At 41.0% G+C, this 15,952-nt stretch overlaps 1 protein-coding gene across 5 annotated transcripts in view; it reads left to right on the forward strand.

Moving 5' to 3' along the window:
- Positions 1-15,952, forward strand: part of Atp13a4 (ATPase 13A4) — a 116,573-nt gene that overhangs the window by 63,015 nt on the left and 37,606 nt on the right. For all 5 annotated transcript variants that reach the window (XM_010624079.2, XM_033762567.1, XM_010624078.2 and 2 more), the window contains 6 exons: positions 1,767-1,901; positions 4,157-4,327; positions 5,327-5,484; positions 6,058-6,246; positions 10,756-10,817; positions 14,837-14,987. In XM_010624079.2, coding sequence (XP_010622381.1) covers positions 1,767-1,901; positions 4,157-4,327; positions 5,327-5,484; positions 6,058-6,246; positions 10,756-10,817; positions 14,837-14,987 — 866 coding nt within the window. The remainder of the gene's footprint in view (positions 1-1,766; positions 1,902-4,156; positions 4,328-5,326; positions 5,485-6,057; positions 6,247-10,755; positions 10,818-14,836; positions 14,988-15,952) is intronic.

The following is a 15,952-nucleotide window of genomic DNA, read 5'->3' on the forward strand; positions in this document are numbered from 1 at the left end:
TCCTTCCTTCCTTCTTTCCTTTCTTTCTTTCTTTCTTTCTTTCTTTCTTTCTTTCTTTCTTTCTTTTTTTTTTTGTACTGGGGATCAAACTCAGGACCATATGCTTGTAAGGCAGGAATGGTGCCACTGAGCTGAATCCCTGGCCAACTTGTTACTTAATTAGATTGTGTCTGCAAGGTTTCTTCTTTGTAAATTTGCTCTCTTCCCCCATGTAATTGATGGCTATTTTGTTAAGAGAGACCATACACTAGACCATCTCCATCACATTTCAACCAATAATTTCAGTATATATTTATGTTTCTTAACTAAATCATTAGGACTTGTTAAATAATGATTTTCTAATTTTGTTTTCTTAATTTTTATTTGCCACTTTGCTGGAAGGAATAGCTATCTTCTCTTCTCACTTATTTATCCATTTAATTATGCCATTAGGGATTTATGAATTTATATTTTATTTCACGGATATCATTCTTTTTATCATTATTTACTTTGATGTTGACATTGCTACAGGTTTGGGCAGCAAGGGCCCTTTAAATTGTCTTTGGCCTCCTTTTGATACATCACCCTTGTTCTTTGAAAATTTCCTGACCTACAAGATTTTCTAGCTTATATTATATATTCTTCATGGCCCAGCCTCATAGCCAGTCCCTTCCCCAAGGAAACTTCATTCTTTAGGGTTCGGGGGATGGCATTTAGAAACCAAAATGTGGCCACCGGAGTGCTCATCATCCTTGGTGTTTCACTGCTTTTCTGCCCTCTCTGAAAGAAGAATTGGAGAATATTCATATAAACAGACCAGCAAACATTTATATGTTTATGATGTCTGTATATATTCTTACTACATACATTCTCACTACATACTGACGTCTATATTACTTCTTTTAGTACACTAGTATTTCCAATTCGAAGCTGTAATTCTAGCTTAGTCTGTTTTCTGCGTTTGTAACTTCCTTGCTTCAGTGAGAAACCTGGTTCTCGTTAACCTCAATAGATCTCCTTACTGCCCCAGTCCTGCTCAGAAGCGACCAGTCTTCCATTGTAGTTGATGCTCGTGCTGTTCCCTACCTTACACCCATGTAGACTCGTTTTTCACAGTGCCAAGAGCCGACATCTCACAGCAGGCCTTGGCCACCATGAGGGCCTTCTCCCGCTGCCCAGCTCTGCTCTGTCAAAGCCAAGGCCTCGTGAACGCCTCCTCTTCTCCTCAGACTTGTGTGCCCTTGCCCCACGCTGCCCTCTGTGTGGATGCTTTTCCCGCTCAGCCCCCTAGTGGCTTTGGGACTGAGCAAGGTAGGAAAAATGTAATGGTAACCAGGCAGAAATCAAGAAGGAAATAAAGAAGGAAGGATGGAAGAAATGTCCTTTCTCTCATTATGGGTAAAAACGAGCAGCTTTTCAGACATTTACAGACTGCTCACGTCTGTGTCTATGTGTGTGAATGCTAATATCTAGCAATTTGTTATTAGGTAATTGCTACTCGGCTCTTTGTTAAGGCGCTCTTTCTATGTTTAGGAATATGACTCTTTTGTCTGTAAGTTTTCTGCATTCATCAGCTTTTTCTTAGCTTTATTTTTGCCTCACCCAAATTTTTAATTTGTGTCGTTTCTCACTTTTTTCTTCTAGCCTTCAGATTTTGAGTCAGTGTTGAGGGTTAGCTTCCTTTTTTAGATGCCTCGGTTGCTTTCCATTGATCCCCAACTTAGATGTTGGACTGTGCTTTGGGGGGGACAATCACCTGACTCAACTCTGTACCCTCACATTTTCAGCTGGAGTCCGACAGCTGGAGTCGCGCTTCTTGGTACCCGGAGATTTGTTAATTTTGACAGGGAACAAAGTGCAAATGCCGTGCGATGCCATCCTGATCGATGGCAACTGTGTGGTAGATGAAGGCATGCTGACAGGTACGGGTCCCTCCCCACAGCTTGCATCCTTGCTGGGCTGTCCCAGGCTCGGTGCTACCATGGTTCCTGCTCTTCCTCTACCTCAAGGATGGTGGCTCGCTGCAAAGTGTGGGGCTACTTTGTAACGCTTCCTAATACCTTACATCTCATTCCATCCTGCTGGGGATGAATCTGAGAGATCAAATTAAAGCTGCTTTCTCTGTGCTAAGTTCGCTATAATAATAACTTTTGTGAACAAATGATCGATAGACTCTTTACACCTTACCTTTAATTGCATGGCTCATTAGGTCTTTCAGAATTGTCCAGATGCTTCTATCTAGTATTTCAATGTATCTAATATTTCAGTGTACAATGTAACCTCAGATGAAGTTGGAAGATCTGGAAGCTTTCAACGACATCCTAAGACCCACAAGGCCAAGTCCAAGCTCATCCTGGTCTGGCTTAAAAGTGCCAAAAAGTTCATGATGGAGAACTTGGAAAAGTTTCTGCTTCTATCACCTGTTTAAATAGCATGCTGAGCTGGGAGGGACCGCGGGGCTCACCTAGCTCGCAGACACAGCCACTGAGGTCTAGGGGGAAGTGGCATGCTCCAGCCTCCACTGCTTTGATTTCTCACTCGTGTGGCATCATAAGACATTGTGCCAACCTTTCTGAAAAATAAACAAGAATCATAACTGTTTCAGCGAAGAAAAGGGAGGCAGTGAAAGCCTGTGATGTCTTGTGGCTCCTTCTTAAAGCCCGCATCTAATCCATTTCTCCCAGCTGGGCCGAAAAGGCGTGGAATGGAGGTGAGAACATGTATCTCCCTCCTGTGCAAACTTACAAGTGCATGGCAGATCATGGCAGGTTGGGTTCCTCTCCCTCAAGCAACCGTCCCTTAATTTTAGGACCTTTGCAGTGGCGAGTACTAATGCATATCAGAATGTAACTCAGACTTTACACTGCTCTCTCTGCAAAGGCCCAACAGACAGCTTGCAAACTTCTCCCTCAGAGCAGGTCAGAGTTACCTCCACACCTTCACCCCTTGTCCTGTATTAGCACTGCAAACCACTGAAGTATGGTCTTCTCACCCTCGTGGGAACAAGTCACTGAGATCCCAGTTGCCAAATGCAGTGGATTTTTAAAATTTCCCACCTTGTTGACTTCTCTGTTGTATTTGGTAATCTAGACCATCTTTCCTTCTGAAAGCTTTCTTTTCCGTATCTCTCTAAGACAATGCTCTCTCTCTACAGACTCTTCTACCATTGACCACACTGACTCACTTTCCTCTGCTATTACTCTTTCTCCATCTCCATGATTTTGGGGCTGCTCAGAGCTGTATTCTTGTCCTTTGTTCTTCCCACACTACGTTCACTTTCTGTGGCTTTTCTCATTTATAAGCTGATGAGCTGTGATTAAATATCTTTAGTCAAGACTTCTCATCTGAGCTCCAGACTCCCATAAATGTCTAACTGCACACAAGACATTTCAACAGGGTTATTCTAAAAAGCAACTCCACCTCACAGTGGCCAAATGTGGTTCTTCCTCTCCTCCCCGCCTCCTGTAATCCCTGCTTTGATGAATAATGTTGCTGTCAGCTCTACCTTCCAAGCCAGGAACCAGGAAGCTGTTTTCAATTCCTCTTTCCCTAGACCTGCCAACATAAAATTTCCCTCATGATTTGTAGCATCTTTCTTCCTTAATTTTTGAATTCAGTACTTCCTCTATTCTCATGTTCAAAACTCCTCCCCTTCCTCCTAGGCTCTTGTGGTCCTTTCCCAGGCTCCAACCTCATCGGAGTTCAATTTATTCCATGTACTACAGACAGAATAGTTTTTCTTTCACATAAGATGATGCTAATCTTCTGATCAAAGCAGTTAAATATCCCCTGCTCTCCTCCAGTCACCAGTGCCTCCAGAAAAATATTCAAACACTTAACTGAGCTGCACTTGGGGTTCTCCTTGTCTCCTCTCCTCCGTAGCCCATAAGGCACATTATTTTCCCCATGCCCCGTATTCTGTACCGCATACTTTGCTACTCCCTGAGGGTCATGTCCAACCTATTTTAACATCCATGCTTGATTCACAATACTCACAATATTATAACATGGAATTCTCCTTATTTGTTTATATGTCTAAGCCACATTCGTTTTGCAACCCTGATGCCTAGGGTTGTTTCTGCCATGTGAGTGTCTGTGGCATGACGAGTGGGCACAGTCCTGATTTGCAGGAGCCAACGCATCCCACCCCACAAAATGAGATGCTTGTTTTCTATAGGAGAAAGTATCCCAGTCACCAAAACTCCACTACCCAAGACGGATAGCCCTCTGCCCTGGAAAACGCAGAGCGAAGCAGATTACAAGCGGCACATCCTCTTCTGTGGGACAGAGGTGATCCAGACCAAGGCAGCTTGCTCCAGGATGGTGCGAGCAGTGGTGGTGCAGACAGGTTAGCCTCTCATCCTCTCTGTTATTTTTAATGAAATGGTTCTGCTCAGCTTGCCTAGTGCCTTGGATTTCTTAGGTAAGGATCAATCTTTGAAGAGCAAATGAAATGTATGTAAATCTAGGGTTTTAAATGCCAATTTTCCAGTTGAACTATGGCGTACGCATAATGATATGGATGACAATAGTCACTATTTATGTGTTTTGCAATTTATAAACTATTTCTGCACATCGAAGCAGCAGAGCAAAGATGATGAAAGTCTCCACTCTTTATGTGACTAGGGTGAGGCCATGCAATTCAAATGAATGTTTAAAAAATGACACAGCTAGTAACAGGCAGAGCTGGATCTGATGTTTGGATCTTATATTTTTTTCTAGGCAGAAATAGAAATTGAAAAATTAACTCCAGAAGATATTAGAAAATTTAGCTCATCAGTATTTTTTAGCACTTAGTTTTAATTCAAATGAAAGATATGTGTGTGTGTGTGTGTGTGTGTGTGTGTGTGTGCACGCGCTCATGAACCATTTCCTTAAGATAGGTCATATTTAGAAAAATTGTGCTCTACTCTCAGTATAGTGGTTTCCTGGGATGTATTGAAATTGGAAAAAGGGAGGGAGGGAGAGAGAGACAGAGGGGGTGGGTATATTTCCATTGTAGCAATTAAGTATTTGCCCATTTATTGCCTTTGGGTTTGAACCATGTTTATCTCTAGAGTAAAACAAAGGCAACATTGAGAAGGTCATATTTAGAAAAATTGTGCTCTACTCTCAGTATAGTGGTTTCCTGGGATGTATTGAAATTGGAAAAAGGGAGGGAGGGAGAGAGAGACAGAGGGGGTGGGTATATTTCCATTGTAGCAATTAAGTATTTGCCCATTTATTGCCTTTGGGTTTGAACCATGTTTATCTCTAGAGTAAAACAAAGGCAACATTGAGATTTCGAAGAATATTACCAATAGGAGTTATCATCCTGAAAATAATGGGGTTTTGTTTGCCATTTCAGGATTCAACACTGCAAAGGGGGACCTCGTGAGATCCATTCTTTACCCCAAGCCAATGAGTTTTAAGCTCTACAGGGATGCCATCAGGTTCCTCCTATGCCTCGTGGGGACAGCCACCATTGGCATGGTTTATACTCTGTGTGTCTATGTGCTCAGTGGGGTAAGCTGTCTTTGCTCTCTTGTCACATGAACATATTCACTCTTTGAGTGTTTTATGATCAACATGTTGACCCTATTCATGGACATGGTCTACAACTTAGAAAACAAAGCCACACAGAAACCTGCTTATAGGCTCATTATAAACAAATGATCATTAAGTTCTGTAATAATCAGATCTTGTGGGATACTGGGACAAGAAGATTTGATGACTGAATATCAGCAGGCTTCTACTCGAGCACTTCATATTATTTAAAATAATTTCAATCTGAAATATGTTTCAATAAGCAATGTTTCATTGCCATTCAAATGAAAAATTTTAAATAAAATCAGATGTTCAAAGTTGGTGCAGTCACAGCAAGCTGGTACATCCTGGTAGCAGTGTTGTTACAAACTTTTTTTATTACACTTTTCAAAAAGCTGTGTAGAGCCAGAAACCTGATCATGCCCTTGTACCCACTGATACCATGTCTCAGAATCCAACATAGAGAGGAAATGGAGAGAAAGAACACAATCACTCCCTCAAAACTGTTCATTGTTGACATCTCTGTGAGAGCTGGGGACCCCTGTCTTCCAGGAATCTCCGGAGGACGTCGTGAAGAAAGCTCTGGATGTGATCACTATTGCAGTTCCCCCCGCCCTACCTGCTGCCCTGACCACAGGCATCATCTATGCCCAGAGGAGGCTGAAGAAGAGGGGCATCTTCTGCATCAGTCCCCAGCGGATCAACGTGTGTGGACAGTTAAACCTTGTCTGCTTTGACAAGGTATGTGGGTTCCTTTGTTTATCGTCATCCCCATCAGGGGAAGGTGCTTTGGATCCTTTCAGGAGGCAGAAAACATAGATGTGGGCATCGGATTTCATCTTTTTCTTGGATGTTTGCATGATCTGAGTTCTTAGATTCTGGGCTTTTGAGAAGGGGGAATAAAAAGATACTGCATAGGTGCGTTGTGAAAGGTCCTACCAGCTTTGATAGCCTATGAAAATCAATGAATTCAAATAGCACCCTGTTCTTTGCAGCCAAAACCTTCATACAAAAAATAAAATTTAAGGCCTTGGATATGGTCACTCCTGGATTTCTAATGCTGAGAATATTGCCTGCATATAGTCAATGCTCAAAAAATATTTAATAAGTGAATGAAAAAGGAAGACTCTATGGAACTATCTTACTATGACATATGATTACAAGAAAGCCCCAGCTTGTCTACATGTTGTGATCTGTAATTTACTGCTTAAAATTCTTGTTGGTGACATACCGGTTCCCAAGCAGCCTCTTACACTACCTTCTCTCTTTTTAACATCTTTATTGAGTTTATTGGTACATTTTAGGTGTACAGTGCAGTTACATTCATCATTGGGCTCTTGTACCTTTACATGACATCTTAGTCCTTATTTTTCCCTATTCTTCAGCCTTCTTTCAGTCCCTCCATCCTTCCCTGTTTACAAAGACACTGTTTTCATGATTTCCCTTTTCACATATTGTTTCTTTTCCCTTTTTACCTTTCCCCTACCCCTCCCACTTCCTCTACTCTTTTAGACCTTTTCTTCCTATTACACAATATCAATTATACATATTGATCCTTATTTACACTTTTAGTTTTTCACACCAGAGAAATTATTCAGTATTTACACATGTGACTTATTAATTTCACTTAAGAGTATGGCCTCAATGTGCATCCACTTAGCTATAAATATCTCTAGTTTCTCAATTTTTATGGCCAAGTAATACTCCATTTTATTAAGAAGACACATCTTCTTTATCCAGTCTCCAGTTGATGGGCAATTGGGCTTTTTCCAAATTTTAGCTATTACAAACTGTGCCACTACAGACATGGGTGAGCATATATCGCTGTGGTATGATTCTTTTAATTCTTTTGGAAAGATACCCAGCAGAGGAATAGTTGGTCAATTGGGACTTCTTATCCTAGTTGTTTGAGGTATCTCCATATTGATTTCCACAGTGGTTGCACCAGTCTGCACTCCCACCAACAATAAAGAAGTGTTCCTATCTACCCGCATCCCCACCAACATTTGTTAACTGGTTGATTTCTTGTTAGCAGCCATTCTTCTTGGGGTGAGGTGGAATCTCAGTGTTGTTTTCATCTACATCTCCCACATGACCAGTGATGTTGAACATTTTTGATATGTTTATTTGCTGCTTTTACTTTGACTGAGAAATGTCCGTTCATTTCAGATGCCCATTTTTGAATTGCTTCTTTATGCTTTGTGGGGGGGTCTGATTTTTTTTCAGTTCTTTATATATTCTAGGTAGTAGACCTTTGCCTGAGGAACAACTGGTAAAATTTTTTTCCCACATTGTGGATTGTCTTTTAGCTCTGTTGGTGATTTCTCTGGCAGTGCAGAAGCTTTTTAAAAAGATGACATCCCAGTTATTGATTCTTTGTGCTAGTTCCCTTGCTACTGAGGATTTTTTCATAAAGTCTTTTCCTATGTCAGTATCTTCAAGAGTTCTACCTAACTTATCTTCCAGAAAGTCTAGTGTTTCTGTTTTAATATTTCAATCTTTAATCCACTTTGATTTTAATTTAGTGCATGGTGAAAGATAGGGATCTAGTTTTAATCTTTGGCAAGTTGAAAGCCAGTTTTTCCAGCACCTTTTATTAAAGAGGATATTTTTCTTCCAGTGAGGATGGTTGGCTCCTTTTCATAGATGAGGTAGGTGAGTATGTCAGGAGTTTTGTCTGCATCTTCTAATCTGTTCCACTGGTCCTCAGGTCTTTTTCTTTGCCAGTACCATGCTGATTTTATCACAGTGGCTTTGTAGTATAGTTTCAAGCTGGGGATAGTGATATCCTCTGCCATTTCTCTGTTGCCTAAATGGGTTTTGCTATTCTAGGTCTCTTCTGGTTCCAAATGAATTTTTGGATTTTTTTCTCTAGTTCTGTGGGATGTACTGTTGGGATTTCAATAGGGATTGTGTTGAATCTGTATAGCAGTTTTGGAAGTATTGCCATCTTCAGTATATTGATTATTCCTACCCAGGAACAAGAGGTATCTTTCCATTTTCTTATATCCTCTTCAGTCTCTCTTTTCAGAGTGTTGTAATTCTCATTGTAAAGGTCTTTTGCTTCCTTCATTAGATTGATTCCTAGATATTTCATTTTTTTGGATGCTATTGTGCAAGGGATTGTTTCCTAATTTCACTCTCAGTGAGTCTGATATTTGTGTACAAGAAAGCTATGGATTTTTGAGTGTTTACCTTGTATCTAGCTACTTTACTGAATCTGTCAATTAAGTCTAGAAGTCTTTTGGTGGAGTTTTTTTGGTCTTCGATGTAGAGTATTATATCGTCAGCAAATAGTGACAGTTTAACTTCTAGCTTTCCTATCTTTATTGCTTTAACTTCTTTCTCTTGTCTTATTGCTGTAGCTAGTATTTCCAAAACTATGCTGAACAGAAGTGGTGACAGTCTTGTTCCTGATTTAGCATGAAGGTTTTCAGTTTTTGACCATTTAGTATGATGTTGGCTGTTGTTTTTTTTATATGTAGCCTTTATGAAGTTAAGATGAAGATCATCTATTCCAATTTTCTGCAGGGTTTTTATTATGAATGAGTGTTGAATTTTGTTAAATGCTTTTTTCTGCATCGATTGAGATTATCATATGTTTTTTGTCCTTGACTTCATTTATAGTGTGTTACATTTATTGATTTATGTATGTTGAACCATTCTTGCATCCCTGGGATAAATCTGACTTGGTCAGAGATTATAATCTTCTTGATGACCCTCTATATTCTGTTTACCAGTATCTTATTGAGGATTTCTGCATCTATGTTCATTAGGGAGACTGGCCTGCAGTTCTCTTTTTTGATTGGGTCTTTTCCTTCCCAAAGTAATTCTTGTTTCCAGAAATGAATTTGGACGTATTCCTTTCCAACACACCACCTTCTCTTGAGTGTGTTTGTTTCATCTACACATCTGAGTTGGGATGAAGGTGGGCTGAAATAGGGTAAGATAGAGATGAAGGACACCACAGGCAGGTGGATACAGAGAGGCATGGCCACGGGTGAGCAAGGGACTGTGTGGCTTGAACAAAGGCAGTACAGTAACACTGGAAGAACGTGTCTGTGTCCCAGATGTCTATCTAAAACAAGTATATGTGTGCTTTAGGCAGCAGAGAACCATTGAAAGTCTTTGTTGCCTTCATTGACTTCTTTATTGTGGAAATATATATAAATATAATAAATTTCACCACTTTAATCATCTTATATTTATGACCCACTGGTATTCAGTACATGCTCACTGTTCTGCAGTCATGAGCATCAGCAGCCATCTTGAGAACTTGCTTCAGCCCCATGGCTAGAACTCTGAACCCATGAAACAATACACTGACAGTTTTGATGCCTGAGAACTAATGGGATCAGAACTTCATTTTATAATTAGTGGAGAATCTGGAAGACATACCAAGCACTGAAGGTATTATTAGTATTATTTTTTTAAATCACACTAGCATCATAAAGAAGGACATTCTATGCATATCAGATCACATCTGTGGACTTTGATAAAGGAATGAGTGGGAAAGGTAATCATGATATAAATTCAGATGAAAATGAGCTCTTACTGTACACCAGGTACTAACATAAGCACTTTGTATCATCTCATTTAATCTTCATGGCAACTCCATGTGATTATGACCAGGTTGCAACAAAGAGCTCTGATATTTAGAGGGACTAAGTAATGTTTTTCTTTTTCTTTTTTTTTTTTTTGCCATAAAGACAGTATTTGAACTTACCCTGAACTCAGCCATTAGAGTGCACCAAGGAAAATAGCAGCGCACAACTTCTTCCCACTTATCAAACAGCAAACCATTTCTTTACAGTCTTGTCACTAACAGTGCCCTGTAGGTAAAAATTCTACTGCAGTGCTTGTTTTGGATGACATGCTTTTAATGTCTACTGTAAAAACTGGACTCTCCCATTTTATAGTTCCAAAGGCTCACCAAGGACTTTTCCATCCACTCCTTGTACCATTACATCCTCAAAGCACTCCTATGAGTATGTGAGGGAGGTACCACGCTCTTCTTTTTATCTCTAAGGACACAAAAGTTCACAGTGATTAAGTGCTGGCTTGTCATCCAACTGCTTGGAGGTCATCGAAGCTTCAGTCCAGACTGTAGATGATCAGCTGATTGCAGCTGTCCTTCAAGTGCCCATTGTGATAATATGTTTGTGGCTTGAATTTCTCTATTAAAACATCTATTTTCCTTGGCTCCAGGGTCACTGGCTCCTCAGAGTAATTGTCTTTGCTTTTGTTTAGACAGGCACCCTAACTTGTGATGGCTTGGACCTCTGGGGCGTTGTGCCTTGTGACAGGAATGGGTGAGTGCCTACTGCTAAACAAATGTCATTTCTGTTTCCAGAGCTCCTCCTTTACTTTCAGAATTACTAATGGAAATATTTGGGCTTTGGACTTGGTAAGGAATGATTGTCAAAGTCTGTTCATTTAACTCCTGCTCTTGAATTCTTCTGGGTCTCCCCCAAACATGCACTCACAACCCCTGACCCTGACTCCATTCCCAGCCCCATGCCATCCGAAAACCCAGGAGGTGACGGGCAAGTTGTGATAACACATGCAAGTCTTTGCTGAAATGCCATTTGTTTTCAGCACATTGCTCAGAGGCCTGACACTGGGCCAGTGTAAGTAACCTGACAGTGCCAGGACGCTGTCTTTCAAGGTGGTGACACTCTTTGCACAAGCTGCAGCCTTTGGATGGGTGAGGAGGAAGGAGGAAGTGTGACTTTCAGCCCAACTTTCCAGGAGAGGACCGTGTATAGGGCTGCTGCTGGTGTTCTCACTTTCCTTGGTATTCTGGTTCTGGGAATTCTCCCTTCTGGCTGCCAGCAAATCCTCTTTGTAGTAATGAGGCTGCTTTTGGCAGTTTTCAACTTGGTGTGGCAAAGATGAACATGTCCTCCTCTTGCAGCCCTCTGGTGGCCACAGGTGAGTTCGTTTTTCCACATGCGGTTTCTCCCCACTGTGGCCCCAGTGTGCTCAGCAAGTGTGACGTATTTGGCACAGAGGTTTTGTTTGAGAATGAAAGCATTTTCTCTCTGACCCTTAGACCACAGATCAAAAAGAATTATCTATAGAGGGTGAATTGGACTTCTTTTCCATCAGACAGACAACGCACAATTTATGCACAAAATATTTTTAATTGCACACCGTGAATATCATCACATTAAATACCATTCATAAGTACATCTGTTTTATAGGTGAAAAAATAATCCTGGTGTTTCTAAGCATTTTATTTTACAGAAAGAAGTGCTTATTTTTTTCCCCCATTAAGTATGGGTACATTTTAAGCAAACAATACAGTTACAGTTATCATTGGGATCTTGTAACTTTGCATGACAGATCTTGGTTCTTGTTTTTTCCCCTTTCCCCTGCCCTCCCTTCACCCCCTTCATCCTTCCCTATTTACAAAGACTTTGTTTCTATTTTTTCTTTTTTCACATTTTTTTCTTTTCCCTTCTTTCCCTTAGAAAGAAGTGCTTATAAGCGTTAAACTTTCTACCATTCTTTGCATTTTTTCCCCCTGGAGGAGGAATTTGAATAAGTACCTGGTCTCCTTATTCTTTAGAGTTTTTCTGCTTCAGCTTTTACCGAAAGTGTTTGCATTTATGCAAAGATGTGAGCATCTTTAAAAATGGTCTGTTTCTTCCTCCTTTGTTTCCCTAGCATTATAGTGGTGTACGAGGCAGATGCAGAAGGTGCATAGTAAATGCTCACTAAAAGGCACTAAGTACACCTGTCTTTTGAATGTCCTGCCTATGGAATGGATAACATATTACTACATAATATGGTTTAGGTTACTAATTAATCAATTAGATCTGCCTCCCTTGCCCCCTCCCTCCCTTTTTCCTTCCTCCTCTCCTTCTTGTAGAAAGGTTAAATTTGGCTTCAAAAGATCAAAATAGCAATTTAAGAAAAAATTAATTGACAACTCTACTTGATAAAATGAGAGAAAATATTTGATGCTAGGTAAACAGTCTGCGCCTGACTTCTGGGTTATTAAGTCTCTTCTTGTCAGAGGCTGGTCACTCATCTCTGATAATTCTTATCTCTTCTGCAAAGGGTCTGACTAGTGCTTCAGTTGTTTCAAAGCACCTGAGCTTGATACTGAAAGCTACCTGGCCTCGGTACCTCACAAATAATCAAATTAAAATGTAAGAACAGGAATGCCAGAGCTCTCTGCGTTTGTTGTGATAACCAGAGTCTGGCTCAATCTGCTGGAATTCCCTGTTATAGCTTCAGAATTACAAACTGATGTCAAGAACATTTGCCATCATAAAAATAAGTTTTTTTTTCTTTTTCTGTTGTATACTTGGCTTTTTATTTTTAATTCTATTTTTTCTCTTGCATTGTCTCTAGTGCCCTTTTCTCTTTTTAATTTTAATTATTAGTAAATGTTGGCAGTACACCACGATTACATACCCTGTGTGCAGTTGGTACATGTACACGACACATCTTCATTCTTTTTACACTCCCTTCCCCTCCTTTCCTTACCCCCTCCCTCCATCCCTTGGTCCCCTTCCCTTTTGCAAAAGATCTATCTTCTCCTTTCCTATAATCTGTCTTTTATTTAGCTCTTTAATTTATTTATACTCTGAGCTTCTCATCTGAGAAGAAGCTTCTCATTCTATATTTAAGCTTATTTGTCTGATTTGTTTCACTTGACCTTATTAGTATGAGCTTAGGCTCCTGTGTTAACAACACTACTGGCGATCTCTTCTGTTTAGATGTTTACTACTATACCATGGGGTGTGTGGTAAACTGCTAAGATGACTTCTTATTGTGATGGATAATGATGGATAAGACTAGAAGTTTCAGCCAAGAAACTTCAGTGTGACAAAGCAAAACCCAGAAAAGAATATGGTGGAGGTGTGAGTTAATATTGTGATATGGATCCTTTCAAAAACAAAAGGCTAGGACTGGGGATGTAGCTCTGGGTGCAGCGTCTGCCAGGCCCTGAGTTTGATTCACAGTACCAAAAACAAAATGACTAGATCAACCGAAGACTGTATTTCAAGAAATGCAATGAATGTATCATTAAACATAAGAAACCATTCCTTGGCATCACATTTTTGAGAGAAACAGCGACACTGGGAAGGTGAAAGGTCTGATAGAACTGGCACTGAGAAAGAGTGAGAGGTTCCCGTGTAGTCCGGGAGATAAGGAGCAGAAGAGTTAGGGGGATTATGGCAGAGATGACCCAAGAATCTAAAAGGAGTGCACCATGGAGGAGGGTGAGGGAGTAGCTGCTGACTGGCTCCCCACAGTAGACCCTACTTCTGTGTAGGAAGGAACTCCTGCCATTCTCTCCTCCAAATGGGACTATTTTGTAAACCAACTACTGCATTACACCTTTAAGAAGGGGCTGACCGATAAGGTCGCAGAGGGCATTCATTCCTGCAGGGGACCCGAGACTGAGCTCAATAACTTCCGTTCAGAATCAGTGAAGGAATCCTGCATATGACATTTGCCTTGTACCTCCATGGATTTTTAGATGATGTCTTTTTTTGTAAGAGTTTATAGAGACGGTAGTAGTGGTATGGATCCAGGATGCTAAAGTGAGGGTTGTAGTGTCCTTTTCAAAAATGTTTTTATTGTTCATTTCTTCACCTTCACGGCCTTGCAGATTTCCAGGAACCAATCCACTCATTCATTCACTCGTACTTTTATTGATGGTCTGCTGTGGGCCAAAGATCAGGTGTATTGGGAGAAGGGTGCTGAAGACCCAACCTTATCCCGAAGGGCCGATTGAAGGAGATGTGCCTACCCACAGCTAGAGTAGGACTAGTCTTCTCTGTCTGGAAGGTTGGAGAACAAGTGGTTTCAGAGTTGGGGTAGGAGTAGGGCTGAGGGAGCTCGAGCCAAGGGCAATACTTCCAGTTCTTAGGATTTCTCTGAAATCAGTCTGAAGAGGACTAAGGAAAATCAAGGAAAAAAGAGCTTAGAAAGCATGTAGGGACCTTTCTGACGGTCAGTGGACTTATCTAAGAAAGGTGCTAAACAGAGCACTTTTAATGTGGGAGAACTAGCGAGTGGGTGTCTAATGAAACAAAGCATGTCAAATTCCTTTTCTAAAAGAAATTCACCTCCAAGAAGCTCCACCTTTGGCAGGAAGGGTTAGTGCCGAAGCCCTTTGTCTTTTCTTTTTGTTTGTTTGCTTTGTTTGTTCTTTTGAGACATGGTCTCACTATGTAGTTGAGACTGAACTGGAACTCACCGTGTAGCCCAGGCAGGTCTTGAAATCAAGCGAACCTCCTGCCTCAGCCTCCTGAGTGCTGGGATTACAGGTGTGCGCCACCATGCCTGGCTTTCTCTTCTTTTTTAGCTTCCAGGAAGTGCACAGCTTTGCTTCTGGCAAGGCCCTGCCATGGGGCCCCCTGTGTGCGGCCATGGCCAGCTGCCACTCTCTGATCCTGCTTGATGACACCATCCAGGGGGACCCTCTGGACCTCAAGATGTTTGAAGCCACCACCTGGGTAGGTCTCTGTCTTTCAGGGAATTTGAGAAGCTTGTTCGATCAGTGCCAGTGCAATGCAGCCTTCATTAATACTTCCCAAAATGCCAGTTTTCCAAATGGAACAAAGTGTGAGCCAGTCTGAGCCTGGTTTCCTCATCAGTACTGTGCAGCCCATAATGGTGTCTATGTGGTAGGGTTATTGTGAAGATTAGATGACATGATGTATTAAAAAAATCCTTGGTACAGTGCCCAGAACATGTTATAAGTTCAGCAGTATTAATATAATTACTGTATAATTATTTCCCAAATCTTTGTACTATTCTATGAGCATTATTTGGCTTCAAAGTCTTCGAGCATTAATTTGGAGTGAATGGGTACATTAATTAGCTTGATTGAATGTGCTACGCTGGGTACATAAATTAAGATATCACATTGTGCTCCATAAATATATAACACAATCATTATTTGTTAACTAAAAATAAATAAATGAATGAATGAAAACATTTCCTTCTCCAGAACATGGGGATTAGGAAGCGCCACCGTCCACACGGGCTGGGACAGCTCATGGACTCGTAGTGACCGACAGTTTCACTGGTCTTCGTTTTTTATTGATTTGATTTCTAAGATAGGAAGTAACAAAAAGAAAAACCATAGCGGAGCTTTTCTTGAAACTTTGAACAAGATTTAGGGTCAGATGCTAAGGTTCAGCAATCTGGCGCCCAGGTCTAGGTTTAGCTGCCTTCTAGCGAAGTTCTCTCCCTTCTGTTGGGTCTTGGGCTTCCCTGACTATGAAATGAGGGGATTGAATGGGACCCAGGACTCACACATGAAACAAGACAAAGAACTAGGATGTTTTCTTAGAAGAAAACCTTATTCGAAAGCTGCCTTTGAAAACTAAATAACTGGAGTTTCTCTGGTTGAGGCAGAGGGTGGGGCTACAGGTGGGTGTAGGGGACGCGCATCTCCAAGTCCTGAGCTGCACTG

Source organism: Fukomys damarensis, unplaced genomic scaffold (genome assembly GCF_012274545.1).
Source record: "Fukomys damarensis isolate Sample0158 unplaced genomic scaffold, DMR_v1.0_HiC HiC_scaffold_12, whole genome shotgun sequence".
Lineage (NCBI taxonomy): Eukaryota > Metazoa > Chordata > Mammalia > Rodentia > Bathyergidae > Fukomys > Fukomys damarensis.